The sequence below is a fragment of the Elephantulus edwardii genome, unplaced genomic scaffold (assembly GCF_000299155.1).
Source record: "Elephantulus edwardii isolate Elephantulus edwardi_28Jun2011 unplaced genomic scaffold, EleEdw1.0 scaffold00028, whole genome shotgun sequence".
In the NCBI taxonomy this organism is placed as follows: domain Eukaryota; kingdom Metazoa; phylum Chordata; class Mammalia; order Macroscelidea; family Macroscelididae; genus Elephantulus; species Elephantulus edwardii.
The window spans coordinates 5,846,036-5,866,735 of NW_006399778.1; the positions used below are offsets into that span (position 1 = coordinate 5,846,036).

At 42.7% G+C, this 20,700-nt stretch overlaps 1 protein-coding gene and 1 pseudogene across 1 annotated transcript; one reads left to right on the plus strand and one right to left on the minus strand.

Annotated features, from left to right (window-relative positions):
• Positions 1 to 11,746: 11,746 nt before the first annotated feature.
• On the minus strand, positions 11,747 to 16,908 carry NCMAP (noncompact myelin associated protein). The gene is made up of 3 exons (XM_006883653.1): positions 16,827 to 16,908; positions 14,656 to 14,740; positions 11,747 to 11,885 (listed from the first exon to the last, which is right to left on the minus strand). The coding sequence occupies exons 1-3, from the start codon at positions 16,906 to 16,908 to the stop codon at positions 11,747 to 11,749; spliced, it is 306 nt and encodes a 101-aa protein (XP_006883715.1).
• Positions 16,909 to 19,638: 2,730 nt separating this feature from the next.
• Positions 19,639 to 19,995, plus strand: LOC102867511 (annotated as a pseudogene).
• Positions 19,996 to 20,700: the final 705 nt, after the last annotated feature.

The following is a 20,700-nucleotide window of genomic DNA, read 5'->3' on the forward strand; positions in this document are numbered from 1 at the left end:
CTTAAGAATGTTGTTGTTGTTATGTGCCATCGAGTTGCTTGCAACTCATAGTGACCCTATGTACAACAGCCCTAAACCCTGCTCTATCCTGTGCCAATCTCATTGCCTCTGACACACCCATCCCGATTACCCCAGTCACTGAATCAATCCACCTCATAGAGGGTCTTCCCCTCCTATGCCATCCCTCCACCCTCCCAAGCATGATGTCCCTCTCCAAGGACCTCTCCCTCCTTACAATATGTCCAAAGTATATCAGACGAAGCCCCAGAATCCTTGCCTCCAAGGAGTAGCCTGGTTTAACCCTCTCCAGGATGAATCTGTTTGTTTTCTTGGCAGTCCATGGTATATTCAATACTCTTCTACAGCACCACAACTCAAAGGCATCAATTCTCCTTCTATCCTCCCTAGTCATTGTCCAACTCTCTGATGCATAACAAGTGATTGCAAAGACCATAGCAAATGCACCTTAGTCTCCAGAGTGACACCATTGCTCTTCAGCAGACTTTCTCATCACAGTATGTTTTTTGGTTTCCTGGCTGCTGATGCCAAGAGTGTTGACCGTGGAGCCAAGCAGACTAAAGTTGTTAACAATCTCAATCTCTTCACCATCCTGTTGCTGTCAACTGGTCCAGTGGTGAGAATCTTTGTCCTCTTGACATTGAGCCTCAATCCATACTGAAGGCTGCAGTCCTTGACCCTCTGCAGCAAGTGCATCAGGTCCTCCTCAGTTTCAGCAAGCAGGGTTGTGTCATCTGCATAACACAGATTGTTAATAGATCTTCCACCAATCCTGATGCCACACTTCTCCTCATAGAGCCCAGTCTCTCGGATAATCTGCTCTGCATACAGGGTGAAAGGGTATGGAGATAGGACACATCCCTGGCATACACCCTTCCCAATTTTGAACCATGCAGTGTTTCCTTGCTTTGTTCTGACGACAGCCTCTTGGTCCAAGTATAGGTTTCACAATAGAATGATCAAGTGTTCTGGGATTCCCATTCTTCTCAGAGTCAGCCACAGTTTGTTATGATCCACACAGTCAAACACCTTTACATAATCAATGAAACACAGACATTCCTCTGGTATTCCCTGCTTTCAGCTAAGATGCATCTAACATCAGCTACAACATCTCTAGTACCACGGCCCCTTCTAAACCCAGCCTGGACTTCTGGTAGTTCTCTGCTGATGTGCTGTTCCAGACGGTTTTGGATAATCTTCAATAGAATCTTGCTTGCATGTGAAATCAATGATAATTGCTCTATCTTAAGAATAGGTTTGGGGGGAAAAAGGAATAGGTTTCAAACATTGAACATCAATGATCAAAGCCAGATAAATTGTGGGATGACAGCAAGGATATTGTCTATGAAGAGCTCAAAAGTTCACTACAAATACAGAGGGGGTGGGGGGAAAGCAACCCAAAATGGATGTAAGTAGAGACCCTGACAATTCCACTAAGGTATTGAGAAACCAAAACAAAAGGAAGAAATGTTGAAGTAAAAAAGCTGAATAAAATATTTCAAAAGGCAGCTTAGGAAGACAAAGCAATCTCTTAGAATATGCAGAAACTTAAACTTAGTGAATAAAAAGGGAAGAACTTGCAAGGCATTTCTCAAGCTGAAAGAACTGAAAAACAAATTCAAGCCTCAAGTAACTATACTTAGAGATGCTATGGGCAAAATCTTGAACAATCCAGGAAGCATCAAAAGAAGATGGAGGGAATACATTGAATTACTGGACCAAAAATAACTGGCCAATACTGAAATATTTCAGAAGTACCATATGATCAAAAGTGAACAGCAATGAAGGAAGAAATCCAAGCTGCAATGAAGGCATGGCAAAGAATAAAGGCTTCATTGAAATGTTTCAACTAACAAACGCGGCCCTGGCCATGCTTACTACTCTATGGCAGGATATTTAGAGGATAGCTTGCCTGGTCAACTGACTGGAAAAGAAAGATATATATTTGCTCTTATGCCCAAAAAAGGTGATCCAACAGAATGTGGAAATTCTTGAACAATAGTATTAATATCACATAGCAAAATCCTGCTAACGATCATTTTTAAACGTCTAGGGCAATAAATCAACAGAGAACTTTCAAAAGTTCAAGCTGGATTTAGAAGAGGCTGAGGCACCAGGAATATTATTGCAGATGTCAGATGGATCTTGGCTGAAAGCAAAGATTACCAAAGGAATGTCTATTTGTGCTTTATTGATTATGCAAAGGCATTTGATGGTGTGGATCATAACAAATTATGGCTAGCATTGATAGGAATAGGAACCACAGAACACTTAATTTTGTTCATGCGAAGCCTATACCTAGACCAAGAAGTAGTCTTATGAAGAGAGCAAGGAAACACTGCTTGGTTTAAAAGTAAGAAAGATGTACACTGGGGTTGTATCTTTTCTACATATTCAATCCTTTGAGCAAATATCAATTAAGAAAGGTGTGTGTCAGGGTTGTTTCCTTTCTCCACAACCAAAGTGTATGCTGAGCCAATTATTCAAGAACCTGGACTCTATGAGGGAGAATGTGGCTTCAGGATTGTAGGAAGACTAATCTATAACCTTCATTATACAGATGACACAACCTTGTTTGATGAAAGTGATGGAGGATATGAAACACTTGCGCAAAAGATAAAAAACTGAAGCCTCAATATAGATTGCATCATAATGTTAAGAAAACAAAATTTCTCACTACTGGACTGATAGATGATGGAGAAAAGATGAAAATTGTTAATGACTTTATCTTACTCAGATCTACAATCAATACCCTTGGTACAAGCTGTCAGGGGATCAGACACTGAGAATGCCTGCAGTCAGAAACCTCTTCAAATTATTGAGGAACAGTGATGTTAGTTTGAGGACTAAGATGCACCCAGTTCAGACCAAGATCTTTTAAATTATTTTTTATGTTGCTGAAAGCTGGACAAGGAATATGAATAACAGAAGAATTGGTGACTTTGAGCTCTGGTGTGGGAGAAGAGTAGTGAATATCCCATGGACCCCTAAAAGAATTAACAGATATGTCTTGGAGAAGGTACATCCAGAGTGCTTCTTGGAGGCAGAAATGATGAAGCTTTATCTCACCTATCTTCAGCATGTGCTAATCCTTGAAAGGAGATACCATACTTAGGAAGATGGAGCGACGTCAAAAGAGAGGAAGACTCTCAACCAGGTGGATTGACACAATAACTGCAGCAGTGGGTTTGAGTGTGTCAGAGATTGTGAGGATGGGAGAGGACAGGACAAGGTTCAGCAAGAGCTTCAGAAGATAGGTAGGCCGTCTTCTCTGATACGGCATTGTGGCCTTGGAAATCTCATGGAGGGTTGCTGAAGTAGAATCAAGTCAATGGCAGTGGGTCTGTTTGATTTTTTGAAATGGTTGAGTGTCAGCAGGTTTAATTTGATATAGTGATTCTGTGTATTCTTTCCAACTTGCTTAGATGTTACCTATGTCATTCAATAACTTTCCCACAGTCTTTCATGATTGCAACTTGAGTCTTGAGTTTTTGGTTTGTCCAGTTCTGTAAACTTTTGAGTTCTTTCCTATTGGTGTTCTGCAAGTTAGTGTTTATTGATATGTTCAAATATATGATATTTAAGCCACAGATTAAATGAAGTAGTCAAAAGAAAGAGCAAAGATAGTAGACAAATCTAAGGACCAACGTCTGAAACACTCCGTTATTTAGCAAGGAAGGTGAGGAAGAGCCAGCAAGAGCCTGAGCAGTAAGGTGCTCTGAAGAAAATCAAGAGACACAGAGGCCTGGAGACTAAGCTAGAAAGGCAGGAAAGATGTTGCTGTTGTTAGGTGCTATCAAGTTGACCATGACTCGTAGCGACCCTGTGCCATCCTCATCATCTCTGATATACTTGAGCCTATTGTTACCTCACTGTGTCAATCCACCTTATTGAAGGTCTTCCTCTCTTTTGCTGACCCTTCACCTTACCAAGCATGATGTCTTTTTCTCAGGATTGGCCCCTCCTAACAACATGCCCAAAGGGAGATGCAGTTCACATGTGAGAGGGAGAGATAGGCTGTGCCAATTTATACTTAAGGGAGATGACTTGAAAATAAAGGACTGAGAAGGTTTAGCAAGGACAAATTAGTGGGAGAATTCAGATGCAAGTTTGATTGGAGATAGCTCTAGACAGACTGGAAGAGAAGTGGATATGGCAAGTGAAGACAGTGCTTTTGAATAATTTTGCTGTCAAGAAGAGCGGGTAAGAAAATAAGAAGAACAGGTGTTAGACAATGCCTCAAAGAACCTGTGACAATCAAAGCACTGCCACCAACTTTATTTGGGTTGGACATCCTTATAGGGTTTCCAAGTCTGTAAATCTTTGCAGAAGCTGACAGCTACATCTTACAGAGAAGTTGGTGGGTTTGAACTGCCAACCTTTTGATTAGCAGTCAAGAATTTAAGTACATCAAGACTTCTGTGTGTGGTCAAAGGAGAGTTGGTTTTGTTCTTAAAGTAAATATGAGGCATTAAATGGGGTATCTGATGGAAGAGTGCTGGAACAGGTCTGGAGGGTTGCTCAAATAAAAAAACAAAACCACTCTTTTAATTCTGACTTACAGAATTACCCTATAGAATTTTCAAAACTGTGAATCTTTACATAAGCTGACAGTCTTATCGTTCCACCGTAAAGCGGCTGGGATGTATTTCAAACCACTGACTTTTTAGTTAGAAGCCAAGGACTTTAATCATTGCATCACTAAGGCTCCTGGAATGGAGGGTTAAATGAGGGGGGGCAATAAAACCAAGAGGGCACGCTCTGTTATGCATAGTCAAAGACGTTGATGTGTGTGGAATTGAAGAGGACGGTAGAACTATATACTAAGGAAGGGAATGGAATGGGTGATGGAGGAGAAAAACAAGGTAAACATGACTTCATCTCCCCTGTTGTTCTTATTTATATAAGCAAACTTCCCACTTCACAGATATCTTCAATACAATATTCATAGATAAGTGATCTTGATCCCATTTATTTCCCCAAATCCATTACCATTGAGTCAGTTTCAACTCATAGCAAACCTACACTATGCAGTATAGAGTAGTGTTAATCCTACCAGTATGCACTGCAGCATACTGGAACAGCATCAGAAGGCTCAGGTAGAATTCATTGAAGAAATGGCATTTGGGCTGGTAACAGACCCTTCTTAAGAATACCTGAGCTGTAATCAGGTAAAGAGGATTTCATATCATCCTTTGCCACCTGAAGGTCAGTCTTGTTTCTACCTGTTTCTCTCAGTCGTGCATAGACCTCAGCTTGTAGGACAGTAGTATTTGCTGAACCACAGCAATTTGTTTCCATGCCAAGAAATTTTCTGTGAAGGGAATGGGTATCCTGACACAAAGGGCTACAGAACTGAGACAATGGCCTTGCTGTGTGCTCCCAGCCAGTGGGCCCGAGACGATTCCTGGGGACATTTTTGTTGGGTTACTATACACCCACAAATAGCTCCTTAGAAAAAAAGAAAAAGGAAAAAAACATTAACAATTAGAGGGCTACAGTATTTTGAAAAAAGCATGTGAGAACTAAGAGATACAAAAATATGTCTGTTAGTTCTTGCAATAGACTGAATTGTTCTCCCAGCCCCCGTTGTCTCCCACACCAATCCATTCTGCACATCGTGGCAGGATTCATCTTTTTAAAGCACAGATCTAATTTTATGACCTCCCCATTCAAGTGCCTTCAGTGGGTCTTCATTACCTTTACAATAACCTGTAATAATTTTTCGCACTGGTGAATCTTCTTTCTTCTCAGCCCATCTCTCACTAGACCTTTGACTTTCTGCTATAGGGGCCTCTCCTTTATTCCTCTTCTTTTTATTCCACTCTTTCCAAACTCAGTCCACCCAATCTTTGACTCTTGGCTTAGAATGCATTTCTTATGCAGAGTCTTCTCTAGTACCCTCTCCACACCAACCGATCTCTAGATTGAGCTATATTCTCAAATAAGAGGCATACAGACAGCTCTGACCATCTCTATGTCACACACACACAAATTGTTCTTATAGTATAACTATTTGCCTAATTGTCTTTTCTGTTAAAAAGAAATTCTGTTAGGTCAAGGGTCATGTTGATTTTGCTCATAATTTTATTTCTAGTGGCTGGTATGAAATGAAAGGAACTATAGTGGCATAGTCTGTAGGGAATTGCACAATTCAAGGCTGTGTATCTATCTCTGCTGGTTCGAATCCACCAGTGGCTCCATGAAGAGAGGTGGACACTCTCCTCCCATGCAATTTACAGCCATGGAAGCCCAATGGAGGGTCGGCTATGAGTTGGTTCTGACTCTACAGCAATGAGATTGAGGTTTTCTTTTTGTTTTAGTTGATACGCACTTAGGAAAGCAAATAAGCAAAAATGAAGAAAGAAATGACCTGGGTATTCTTCAACAACTATGAAGTTTTATTTTTGCTTTTTCTCTTGCTCTGTCTTCACTATCACTTCTATCTTTGAAATTCCTACTGAAATCACATCTATATAAGCACTTGATATACGAGAAAGGTGATGACCAAGTGGTGAGAAGCTGTACTCTAATCCCAAAGGCACAGGTTTCGAATCTACCACGTGCTCCAGAGGTGAGAGGTGGGCAATCTCCTCCCATGAGATTAACTGCCTCTGAAAACCTGTTGGAGGGTCAGCCATGTGTCAGTTCTAACTCAAAGGCACACAACAACAGCAGCCACGAGAAAGTCCTTAAGAAATCATCATCTCACCTCACTGTCATCGAGCTGGCACTAACTCATCGCTGACCCTCCTCTGGGTTTTTGGGTGTAAGTCACATGGAAAGGGACTGTCCATCTTTCTCTTGCGGATTTGAGTTGACAGAGAGATACCTCCACTTTTCAGTTGGCAACACCACTCCCTCTGGAATACACTACCAGAGGTCTTTTTTTTTTTAAAAAAAAAGTATTAAGTATTAAGATGGAAGGAATATACGGAGTCATTGTATCAAAAGGAATTGGTAGATACAGAAGAATTTAATGAAATAGCATTTGAGCCAGAGCCTATGGTGATGAAGGCAGTTCAAGCTGCTTTGAAGGAAATAGCAAAAAGTAAGGCCCCCGGAATAGATGGTATACCAATTGACACATTTCAGCTAACAGATGCTGCCGTGGATGTGCTCACCAAGTTGTGCCAAGAAATCTGGAGAACAACCACTTGGCCAACTGACTGGAAGAGGTCTATATTTGTTACCATCCCAAAGGAGGGAGACTCAACTGAGTGTGGAAACGACAGAACATTATCATTGATTTCACATGCAAGCAAGATTCTACTGAAGATTATCCAAAAACGACTGGAACAGTACATCAGCAGAGAACTGCCAGAAGTCCAGGCTGGGTTTAGAAGGGGACGTGGTACTAGGGATATTGTAGCTGATGTTAGATGGATCTTAGCTGAAAGCAGAGAATACCAGAAGAATGTCTATCTGTGTTTCATTGATCATGCAAAGGTGTTTGACTGTGTGGATCATAACAAATTGTGGCTGACTCTGAGAAGAATGGGAATCCCAGAACATTTAATCGTTCTAATGCGAAACCTATACTTGGACCAAGAGGCAGTCGTCAGAACAGAGCAGGGCAACACTGCATGGTTCAAAATTGGGAAGGGTGTACGCCAGGGATGTGTCCTATCTCCATACCTTTTCAACCTGTATGCAGAGCAGATTATCCGAGAGGCTGGGCTCTATGAGGAGAAGCGTGGCGTTAGGATTGGTGGATGATCTATCAACAGTCTGCGTTATGCAGATGACACAACCCTGCTCGCTGAAACTGAGGAGGACCTCATGCACTTACTGCAGAGGGTCAAGGACTGCAGCCTTCAATATGGACTGAGGCTCAATGTCAAGAAGACAAAAAATTCTCACCACTGGGCCAATCGGTAGCATCAGGATGGATGGCAAAGAGATTGAGATTGTTCCCAGCTTCAGTTTGCTCGGCTCCGTGGTCAACGCTCTTGGCACCAGTAGCCAGGAAATAAAAAAATGTATTGCGATGGGAAAGTCTGTGGTTAGGAACCTCTCTAAAGTACTCGAGAGCAGCGGTGTCTCTCTGGAGACTAAGGTGTGCCTGATACAGGCCATGGTCTTTGCAATCACTTGTTATGCATCAGAGAGTTGGACAATGACTAGGGAGGATAGAAGCAGAATTGACGCCTTTGAGCTGTGGTGCTGGAGAAGAGTATTGAATGTACCATGGACTGCCAAGAAAACAAACAGATTCAACCTATAGAGGGTTAAACCAGGCTGCTCCTTGGAGGCAAGGATTCTGGGGCTTCGTCTAACATACTTTGGACATGTTGTGACTGGGGTACTCGCGATGGGTGTGTCAGAGGCAATGAGATTGGCACAGGATAGAGCACGGTTTAGGGCTGTTGTACATAGGGTCGCTATGAGTCGCAAACGACTTGACGGCACATAACAACAACAACAACAATCTAGTAAATTGTGTATCCTCATGGAAAAAGTGAGGTCAATTTCAGATGGATCATATATCTCAATGGAAGGTGCCAACACATCAGTTACTTATATAGGTTTCACATAGTTAGCTCTGCAATCAACCATACAAGATCAAACAGGTAGAATTTGTCCAGGGATAAAGTTCAGAAGACAGGAAGTATTAATGGAAATGAGAATCGCAGAGAAGAAGTGGGAAGAATAAGTTTACAACTGGGTACGGCAATTAATGTCATAAAGCAAAATGTATATGAACAGTTGCATGGAAAACCCAACTTTCTCTGTCAACTTTCATTCAAATCACATTAACAAAGGAAAGGTTGGCTCTAATCTTAATCAAAATCAACTCCACTGTTTGATTGAAATATGTTTATTTAAATTTTTCCTTTAAGCACTTAATACAGTTTTTTTATTCAATAGCCAAACACGGCAACATCTGGTCAGTTTAGAAAGGCATCTCATCAGACATGAAATACACAACTGCATTATAAGACCCCTGCCACATGAGATCGGCTGCAGACCCCTTAATGGCAGGAACCACGTCTTAATAGTGTTTAGTAGCACCTTGACTTGTACAGAAACCCTGAAAAGATGCTTCTTGAGTTTCTCTTCATTGGTTAGAAACAAGGCATTAAACTCCTTTACCCATCTCCCCTTACTACTCTACTTTCCCTTCCTCCTCCACTTCCAATCCTTCATTTGGTCAAAGACTAAATACTAGAAATAGATAAGGAAGATTGTATCTTAAGAAGAAGAGTTTGTTTTTAGGGATGGGACCTCCAAGTAATCCCCCCCTTTAAATGTGTTTAGGTTAGTATGTCTGTTTGGGGTCTGAGCTCTTAAAGAACTGTCTTTGCCATGGTTAGATGCCACTTTTAATTTTGCTCTTTGGTCCTAAGTGAGAGTGAGTGAAGCAGGCAGGAATCCTTAAAGGTCTGATGCATTTAGAATTAGTTCCTTTGGTCCCAGTAATGGAAGCCCAAAGGAGGTTCCCAAATTGACTCTGTTACCACTTTTAGCTTAGAAGCTAGACTCCTAACCTCCACTCAGACACATGGGAAAGTCTACCCCACAAACGAATCCACACTTCTGTGCCAGATGGCCAGGGTCTGAAATAGCAAAACAGACTTTGGAATCAGAAAGGTTTGCTTCTAAACCCAGGCTTTGTAGCTTACTAGCTGTAAGATTTTGGGCAAGTAAGTATCTTCTCTACTTGAAAATTAGTTTCTTATTTAAAAAATGGAGGTCCAGGAGGGGTTCTCAACATTACTGGCAAAATTAAATCCTTTAAGAAAACATATGCAAAAGCATCTTGCAAAGTGCCTGAGATTTGATGGATTTTCAAGCGTGGTAGGAAGAAGAGGTGGCTGGGAAAGAAGATTTTGTCAGCATTTCTTTAGAACACTCAAGGATTTTAAACTGTAACCTTGAGAAAGTCTTCTTTCCTCTGAGCCTCAACTTCTGTACAATAGGATTTCTGACCCAGTAAGAGTGACACCTCAGAATTTGAGGTAAAGAATTTGAGTGTATCATTTTCTATAACAGAATAAAGCTTTTATTACCTTGTTTCCAAGATGTCATCAATTATAAGAGGCAGAGTTGATTTAAAAACAGTATTAGGGAGTGGACTCATCAACTGTAAGACACATTCTGACTTCAGGATAATGCTGGCTCCCATTTATTATGCATCTACAAGTTCCAAGCAAAGGAGGCCTGATGACCAAGGGTAAAGTATTTGTTGCTAACTGAAAGGTTAAGTGGTTCAAATCCACCAGCTTCTTCATGAGAGAAAAAACCTGGAATCTGCTCCTGCGATGATTGTTCTTTTTGCGCTGTTGATTGATCTGGAATCTTTAAAACACTATGGGCCAGAGTGGACCAACTCCACAGAGCTCCTACAACTGGAATCTTTATGGAGACAGACTGCCACATTTTTTTCCTTGTGTAGTGGTTGATGGATTTGAACCACTGACTTTTAGTGGGTTAGCAGCAGAACATTTGACTACTGTACTAACAGGACTCTTCTTATAAAGATTATAGTCTCAGAAACACTAGCGTCAGTTTTACTCTGTTCTGTAATGTTGCTATGAGGCGGAATTGACTTGACAGCACACAATACAGGTACCAAGCATGAGGTGAGATGCTTTACTGAGTCTTTTTTATAACAACCCATTGAAGCAGGTTATTCTCCTTCTCACATATAGATTAGCAAACTGAAGGTGGAAAGGTGAATCCACTTTTCCAAGTACACACAGATAATAGGGAAAGGGACTCGACAGATCTCTCTGTTTTCAACATGCTTTTCCTTCACAGTGGATTTCTCTGAGAGCTAAGAAGTCAACTCAATACAGAGATCTAGTTTGTGAATACTGTCCTTTCAATATTCCTTGAATTTCTGCAAGGTGACCTGGAAGGAAATACACAGGCAGCAAAGAGAGTTGTAATCTAATCAGTCTCCAAATACTGGTCAACAGAGAGAAGGTATTGACAGGAGAGTGAGTGGCTTAGAATCCAAATAAGTGGAACCAAGAAATGAGCTGAGGCAAGAGAATCGGCTCTGGGGTAGGACAGAGGAGGGGAGCCTTGACCAGCCATCAAGAACGTTCCACTCCCAGGGACAACAAGCTCCGCCTAAAGGTCCTACTTCTTCAAGGCCCTAATTTCTGACTCTCTACTAATGTAACCAAAACTTCTGGAGAAGAATTCAGACTTGCCTGAAAGAGGGAAGCATGCTGATTAATTGCTAGCAGCTAGCTAGTGCTCATCCAGTACTCGGGAAAGCTGGTTTGCTGATGAGTTAGTTCTTCTGAGCCTGGTTATGGGTGGACTATTTGGCCATACAAAGCTGTGAATTTGGCACTGACTCTGAGATGACCCCAAAGGTGGACACTATGAGGCTGTTGGAAGCACACCTTGACATCTTCCTTCTGTCCAAAAGACTCCTGGATTTTATGTCTGTCTGTCTAGTTCTAGTGTTTTGGGGAAGAGAGAGCCATCCCCATACCAGTGAATTCCCAACATAGCTTTCTACCTCATCAGATGACAAAAAAAGTCCTGCAGCTTTTTGGTAGAGTGAAAGCAAGAACACGGAAAGGGTTGGGGTGTGGCAAGCCAGGATGGGGCTGGTTACATTAAGCATCAGGGAGAACATAAAAAATGTTTCTGTTGACTTGACTGGAAGAACTCATAATGAAGCTGCCAGAGGAGAAATGTGCTTTTTGGTCTTGATGCTGGAGAAGGCTCTGGGAAAGGTGGCTGAGAGAGTGAGAGGGTGGGGTCACCGGTTCTCCACGTGGACATCAGCCGGGGCGAAGGTCACAGTCGCAGGCTGTGGGCTGCTGTTATTTAGAGCCAGTGCAGATGGGGAAGCTGGCTTGGGGCCCTTAGGCTCCAGCTCCCTCCTGGTCCTCATTTTCCTGTAAAGAGATATACGTAAACCAGCTTGAACTCACCCCTTCTAAGCTGTGGGGAATTGGCTCTGCGAAGATTCCACTGAAGAGGTTAATTATAGATCACTATTGCATTGCATTGCTCACGTGCCAACTACAGAATTTTAAAACCAAGAGATCTTAGCCATCTGCTACAATGATCCTTAAATGTTCTATTTAACCTTAATTTTAAAAAACCTCTAACTCATTGCTGATGAGTTGAAACCAACCTGGAACTAACCATCTAGAGGATTTTCAGGGGCTGGAAATAGCATGGGAGGAGAATGCCCGTCTTTTCCCCTGGAAGCCACTGGTGGATTTGAACAGCTAAAGCGGCTCAGCATTTGGATTAGTAGTGCAACTTCCTGTGGCATATGCGATAAGAGCTCCTTATTTATCTTTACTCCTAAAAACCTCACTGGTATGGAGTGAGAACAGCTCACAGCTGACCCTCCAGGGGGTTTCAGAGGCTATATCACCATCAGGATGGACGGTGTAGAGATTGAGATTGTTCACAGCTTTAGTTTGCTTGGCTCCACAGTCAACACTCTCAGCACCAGTAGCCAGGAAATTAAAAGGCGCATTGCCATGGGAAAGTCTGCTGTTAGGGACCTCTCCAAAGTACTGAAGAGCAATGATGTCTCTCTGGAGACTAAGGTGCACCTGACATAGGCCATGGTCTTTGCAATCATTTGTTATGCATCAGAGAGTTGGACCATGACTAGGGAGGATAGAAGGAGAATTAATGCCTTTAAGCTGTGGTGCTGGAGAAGAGTATTGAGGGTACCATGGACTCCTAGGAAAACAGATTCATCCTGGAAAGGGTTAAACCAGGCGGCTCCCTGGAGGCAAGGATTCTGGGGCTTTGTCTAACATACTTTGGACATGTTGTAAGAAGGGACAGGTCCTTGGAGAGGGACATCATGCTTGGTAGGGTGGAGGGACAGCATAGGAGGGGAAGGCCCTCTATGAGATTGATTGATTCAGTGACTGGGGTAATCTGGATGCGTGTGTCAGAGGCAGCACGATTGGCACAGGACAGAGCAGAGTTTAGGGCTGTTGTACATAGGGTCGCTATGAGTCGCAAGTGACTCAACGGCACAAAAGAAAAACCACAACATACCAGCTTTACTAGCTGCATGAATGTTATTATAGAAGCAGTGCATGCTCTGCTGGAGAAGGAGGGGCAGTCACCTTCTCTACCAGTCAGATCCGATTTGACGGTTCACAAGAAGAAAGAAAGAAAAATAAAAAGCAGCAGTGCGTGCTTACTACTTGTTTTAGATATCCAGTGTTGCTATAGCAGAAGCATCAAAGTGGATGGCTTTAACAAAAACCTATTTTCTTACATTTAGGAGACTAGAGTAGGGAGCTCTGATGGCCTACCGGTAAGAAGTTGTGCTGCAATCCCAAAGGCACATGGTTCAAATCCACCAGCTCTTCCATGGAAAAAGGATGGGTAATCTCCTCCCATACGATTTACTGTCTCTGAAAACCCACTGGAGGGTCAGCTGTGAGTAGATTCTGGCTGGACAGTGCACAACAACAATAACAAAAGGGGAAGGCTTTCTCTCTGTCAGATCTGAAGAAACAGCCTTGTCTCTTCAACTTGTTTCCTTATGGCTTGGCATCCAACTTCCCCACCTCTGCTTGCATGAATGCCTGTTTAATCTTTTATATCTCAAAACATACCCTAAACAAACCATGCCGAATTAACATAACAAAGACAACCCAACCCAAATGGGATTATAGTCACAGGCATGTTGTTGCTTCATGCTGTTGAGTCAGAAATGACCGTAGCTGACCCTCTAGAGGGGACTGCAGCACAGTGTTTTACCACTTAGGGCACCAGAACGCGCTACATGTGGAGGCTAGGATTTACAACATATATTTTACGGGGGACACCATGCAATCCATAACACTACTTACTCAAACACTATGCCTCTTCTTCGCACAAAACAATCACAATCCACATCCACCTTTACCCCAGTGCTCAACATCATTGTGATTATTTACAAATAGTTCTCAGGTTACAAACAAACATGACCACTGCCAAGTCCTTCCAGCTGTTGTTGTGTGCCATCAATTAGACTCAGCACTGACCCTCCTCCACGTTTTCAGAGGCAATAAATCATAGAGAGAGGAGATAGCCTATCTTTCTGCCCTGGAGCAGCTGGAGGATTTGAACCGCTTATGTGACAGCAGTACAATTCCTTACCAGTAGCACCCCCTCCAGCACTGTTGAGTCAGAACTGACTCACAAATGATCCTCTGGTGGGTTTTCAGAGACAGTAAATCACAGAGGAGGAGACTGCCCATCTTTATCCTACAGAGCAGCTGGCACATTTGAACTGTGTGCCTTTGGGATGGCAGTGCCATTCCTTACCACTAGGCCACCATAGCTCCATAAGCTTATCACTAAGCCACACTTCCAGGATGTTGTGGTGTAACAGAGAGGTGGAACCGACCCATAACTGATCCTCCAGTGGGTTTTCAGAGGAATTCAATCGCTCACATGGGAAAAGATTGCCCATCCTTCTCCCACGGAACAGGTGGTGGCCTCAAACCCTGTGTCTTCAGGATTGCAGTTCAGCTTCTTGCCACTAGGCCACCAGAGCCATGGAAAAGGGGGCCCACAATGAATGAGAGCACTAGATGGTGGACTCATGGTGGGCACAGGGCTGGCACCCACAAATGATAGCTCCCATTCACTCTGATGAGGGGACCAGACCTTTCCAAAGCCCAGGGTGTCTCGTACCTGTTATACACCTTCAGCAGGATCAGAACCACAGCAAAGATGATCACCACCACCACCACCACGGCAGCAACAATGGCCCCGGAACCTGTGGAGAGGAAACAGGAAAGTGCACACTCAGACGCAGAGAAGCTACAAAGCTCTGGGAAGAGACACCCACTGCGTCACTGGACATCACCTAGTGGGCCAAGGGAGGATGAGCACGTGAGATGGGACCCTCACCTCTGACCCAGGACAGAGGGAGGTTTGGAGTAACAGCACCCCTGTACAGCCTGAGAAAAGTTTCAAATTTCTTTGTGCAACAGAAAGACAAAATATTCTCCTCTCTTTTTGATAATAGAAAAGCAATACGTGTTTTTATGGATAATTCTGAAAATATAAATACAAGAAAAAATGGGGGTAGGAAAAGAAAAATTTCACTGCTTCAAGAAACACTAGGTGCACACACATTCACCAATATGATCATATAATTGATCAGTTTTACTTCTGAAAATACACCTTAAAATATGTAGAAATGTGTAAAAATATGTATTTAACCCAGATGAGATGGATTGACATAGTAACTGGAGTAATGGGGACAGTGAGATTGGCTCAGGATAGAGCAGAGTTCAGAGCTATTGTACCTAGGGTTGCTATGAGTCGCAAGTGACTCGACAGCACATAATGACAACAAGAACATATTCATATTTATGAGAAGAGTCTGTTTAGAACAATATCATGATTATCTTTGCATATAATTAAATGCATTTCTTCATGATCTCTAATGGCTGCATAGCATTCATTGTTTAAATACATCATAATCCCTTTACCAATTTCCTATAGTTGTTCTTGTTACATGCCATGGATCAGAACTCATGGCTGGTCTTTCAGCAGGTTTTCAAAGGCTGTAAATTGCATAGGAGGAGACTGCCCATCTTTCTCTGAGGAACAGTTAGTTGGTGGAGTCAAATGACATGCCTTTGGGTTGGCAACACAACTTCTTAACACCAGAGCTACTTGTACTGTTTTCAACTTTTCACCTTTAGAAATGAGACTACAATGAATGTCTTTATATTGTCTCAGAGTCTATTATCAGTATCAGCTCCCAGTTTCAATGTGAAGCTCTCATTTTTGGTTCAAGATCAACATCCTTATCAGAGTACATATTGAAAATATTGGCAACCTTAACCATGTTCATTTTCAACCCGTATGCAGAACAGATTATCCAGGAGGCTAGGCTCTATAACCAAAGGAAGGCCTGGTACAATTTTTTTCCATAAAATCAGCCATTGAAGAAAACCAAAATGATCATATCCATCTTATTGGCAGTGAACATGCTGCATGTCCCCTCTGAGGTACCTTGAGACACACCTCAGCTGGCCTCTGTAAGTCTTCTCACCAAGCAAAGGAGCAAGAGAAGCCAAGGACTTGTCCTAAGAGCAACTCCTTCTGGGATTCCTTGGAGGAGATACGTTCTGCATGAATCTAGCCTTCTGACAGTCTCCTGACACAAGGTCTAGACACCCCTCAGTAAATAGTCCACAGACACTTTTCCCACCAACTGGTGCTGTCCAGGGTGTACTCCAATAACCTGTCAGAGATCTGCTCCATATGCAGAGTTAAGTATGTAACCAACCAAAATGGCTGAAACGGCTTCAAACTCTCCCTTATCCAATCAACTGACCCACCCAAGAAGCATCATCAAATTATTCCTTCTGGGGAATCCCTTTTCCTGGCAAATGTCTTCCCAGGACTGATTTGACCCACCTATATGTATCTCCTTTCTCTTATATTGATGAGATGCTTTTATCTTGCAAAAGATGTGTCAAAGCAGCCACATCTTAAGGTAATCCACATGAGGATAAAAAGATTCAAATGCCCACTGCTTTCTAAACTCTGTTTCCCTAGTAAAAATAGAATTCTCCTTGACACCAGGCCAAGGCATATGGAGATCCCTAAGAATGCACTTTCTGCCAGAACTGACAGGAGAGAAAGGTTTCCCCCAGAGCTGGCATCCTAGACTTCTAGCCTCTCAGACTGGAGAGACTAAGTTGCAGTTAGTCATTAGCTTGTATTATTTCTGTTACAGCAGCACTACATAATTAAGACAATTCTGATATTCTTCCTGCTTAGATGCTGACACTGACACCTGCCCTACCATCTCTCCCCTAGTCTCCAATTCAACTTGAACTTACTCTTATATAGGAAGTCTTCTCCCCTGGTGGTCATGTTCAATGAGTAGAAGGTGGTATCACCTAAAGGGGAGGCTGAGGTCATCTTGATCCTAATGAAGAGAAATAAAACGACTTAGTTTAAAGACAGAGTAAACCTTATAGTTCCTATATGATAAGTCTTTTATAATCTTTACTGGGTAATCTGGACAACATGTACGCATGTAGCTTTTTGTTGTTTGTTGCTGTTGCTATGTGCTGTCGAGTCACCTGTGTGACCTTATGCACTACACATCAGAACTCTGCCCTATTCTGAGCCAGCCTCACTGTCTCTGACACACTTGCCCCATTATCTCAGGTACTGTGTCAATCTATCTCATCTGGGATCTTCCTCTCCTGCACTGTCCGTCCACCTTTCCAAGCATGATGTCCTTCTCCAGGGACTGGTCCCTTCTGGCCACTTGCCCACACTATGTGCGATGGAGTTTCAAAATCCTAGCCTCCAAGGAGCATCTTGGTTTCACCCTATTAGGTGCCATCAAATCAACAACTCATAGTGATCCTATTTACAACAGATCTAAACTATGACTGGTCTTGCATCACCCTCTTTTCTGTGTTTAAGCCAGTTGCTACAGTCACTGTGCCAATCTATCTTGTTAAGAGTCTTCCTCTTCCTCTCTGACCCTCCCCTTTCCAAGCATCATGTCCTTTTCCAAGAATAGCCCCTCCTAACAACATGCACAAACCACATAAGACGAAAATCTCTCCATTTCTGCCTCTAAGGAGCATTCTGGCTACACTTCTTCCAAGATAGAATTCCTTGTGTTAGCAGCAAATAAATCTAAATTCCTTTACTAGATATTGTGAGGAATTAAAATGAAGCTCTACATTTGTGAAGAACTTCCATTCAAAGCAATTTTAATTTATTCAGCAATATTGATCAAACTCCTCCTCAATATATTTTAAACAATATTTGAATCCAGAAACCTTGTGGGGCAGGTTATTATTTCCATCCTAGTGAGGAAACTGAAGCCCAAATGCTTCATGGAGTCTTCAGTTTCCCTGTTGTTGTATACCATGGAGTTGGAACCCACAGCTGACCCTCCAGTGGGTGTTCAGAGGCAGTTAATTGCATAGGAGGAGACTGCCCATCCTTCTTCAGCTGAGCAGCTGGTGGATTTGAATCACACGCCTTCAGGATTGCAGTGCAGCTTCTTGCCACTAGGCCACTGGAGCTCCCTCGTGGAATTTAACGCCTAGGGTCTATCTTCTATCTCATGGGCCATCCACTACCCTGCAACAATGTGCGAAATGGTGTTGCTGCTTTCAAAGGTTTTATTATCCAAGGAAGCAAAAATTAACCAGAAGGTAAAGAATGAATATGATTGGTAAACAGGAGAGGAGAGAGAACAGTAAATACCCCCTTAATAGGAAATGAATTAATGCTAGTTGAGTGTCTGACATTTCCAAGTATCTTCACACACTACTGTTAATTGTCCCAAGGTCAATTCAGGGCAACTGACTGCAAGTGTTCCCAGTAGAACACTCCACAGAGTTTTCAACCCTCCAGAAGCCGACTGCCAGGCCTTACCTCTAAGGATTCTCTGAGTGGGTCTGAACCGCGGGTCTTTGGCTTTGTTGTTCAGCGCTTAACTATTTGCATCACCCAAAGACCTCTCGTTTATTCCTCTCAATCACAGAAAAGCATTTTCTACATTTTGCTGCTGAACAAGGTGAAGTTCAGGGTGTCAGAGTGGGCTGACCACTCAGACAGGAAATGGTGGAGCTAGACCTTAAACAGTAGACTCAGCACATGGTCTCTTCTTTCCTTGGTCCCACTTGTTGTTAGGTGCCATCAACTCCACTTTGGGTATAGTGACCCTATGAACAACAGATGTGAACCTCGTCCTATCCTGGGCCAGCCTCACAGTCTCAGATATGCTCGAGGCCATTGTTACATCGCGTCAATCCATTGTGTTGAGGGTCTTCCTCTTTCTCTGGCCCTCTACCTTTCCGAGTACAATGTCTTTTTCCAAAGACTGGCCCTTCTTGACAAAACTGGGAATCAAAATTTAAAAGCCTATAATTGTCCACTTGAAAAGTGAGGCAGGTGGTATGTAACTGATAGGGTGTTGAGACAATAGAAGATGAGCTGAAATTCTCCACCAACAATTATCTTCGAAGCACAATAATAATGCAAAAAGTTTTCCAGAATAAGAAGAGAAACAAAATCAAGTTTTGTTTCAGAGGATGTTCACTGGGTGTTCAGGTCCCTAAAGACATGCATAGAAAAAGTTGCCCAGGCTTGTCTGTGATCCTGGGAGGCCTCAACGCAGTCACTGTGTTAGGCAAAGAAGAGACACTATACACATTTCAGAAATAGCTGTACATATCTGTGTTTTCTTTTTGGAAGTAAAAAATATTACAAAATGAAAAACATCCCATGTATCTACCACTCATATTTAACAAATGTTCACAGTTACATTTCTTCTTTATTGTTGTTGTTAGGTGCCAAGTCGTAGACGACTCATAGTGACCTTGTGAACGAAAGGCCTGAGTTTCCTGAGGCAAGCCATTTTGGAAGTAGATGCCACTCCTGCTTCCAAGACTGTTTTAATCTGGGAGCTCCACCAAACACTGTCCACCACGGGTAACCATTATCACATTTGGCACATCAAGTGTCACAGTGTTTAGCATCACAGCAACCATGAGTTACCTCTGTACAGCAATGCTCAGACCAGTGCTATACCAATTAGAAGAATGTTTGACAGAGGAAGTCCCGCCTCTCTTCTGAGAGGAAGAAGCAACAGGGAGGGAATGGGAGCGATTCGAGACCATGAGCCTCCTCAACAAGCCCAAGAGTGAGATGACCCCGGAGGAGCTGCAGAAGGGAGAGGAGGAGGAGTTTAACACTGGCCTGCTCTCCGTGCTCACGCAGTCAGTCAAGAACAACATGCAAGTGCTCATCAACTGTCGTAACAACAAGAAGCTCCTGGGCTGTGTGAAGGCCTTCGACAGCCACTGCAACATGGTGCTGGAGAACGTGAAGGAGATGTGGACCGAGGTCCCCAAGAGTGGCAAGGGCAAGAAGAAGTCCAAACCTGTCAGCAAGGACCGCTACATCTCTAAGATGTTCCTGCGTGGGGACTCGGTCATCGTGGTCCTCAGGAACCCCCTCATCGCCAGCAAATAGAGCCACCCCCATCTCTACAGCCCTGTCCCACAGCCACCTCCTGCCACCCCTGGAAGACCTGTCCTGTGCTGGGAATAATAAAGTCCCTGTGTGGTTTTTTTCTACTGAAAAAAAAAAGTTTGACAGAAAAACAATTTGAGCCAGGCCTGAGGGCCGCAGATTAAAATTATCCACCTTGGGTTTGGTAGCATAACTTTCTTTCCAGTAGGCCAACATAGCTCTCTTTATGTTGTTGTTGTTATTGTTGTTAGGTGCCGTCGAGTCATTAGATACTATCTAATTTCAAATACTGTCAAAGTAAAATTTTACTGAAGGGAATGAAACAATGGTTGCAGCAGTACCTTGACAAGGAACTTCCAGAAACTGAAGGCCAGTTCAGAAGAGGATGTGGAATGAGGGATAGCATTGCTGAGGTCAGATGGATCTTGATAGGAAGCACTGTACATGAAGAAGATGTTTCTTGTGTTGTATCAAGTGTAAAAGCCTTTGACTGTCATAACAAATTATGAATAAAATTGTGAAGAATGGGAATTCCAGAACACTTAAGTATGCTCATGCAATAAGAAGCTGTTGTTAAAACAGAACAAGTGGGTTCTGGGTGGTTAAAAATGTATGGTAGAGTACGGTGGTAAAGCATGTGTCAGGGTTATATAATTTTTATCATATTTATTAATCCATTTGCTCAGCAAATAATCTGAGAAGTTA

What these genes read in the sequence shown, in the direction of transcription:
- NCMAP (XM_006883653.1), bottom strand. Translation starts at nt 16,908, where the DNA reads ATGACCTCAGCCTCCCCTTTAGGTGATACCACCTTCTACTCATTGAAC. An exon ending in AGAAGACTTCCTATATAAGA is followed by an intron (nt 14,741 to 16,826) that starts GTAAGTTCAAGT and finishes TCCTCTCCACAG; the next exon opens with GTTCCGGGGCCATTGTTGCT. An exon ending in CTGCTGAAGGTGTATAACAG is followed by an intron (nt 11,886 to 14,655) that starts GTACGAGACACC and finishes ATCTCTTTACAG; the next exon opens with GAAAATGAGGACCAGGAGGG.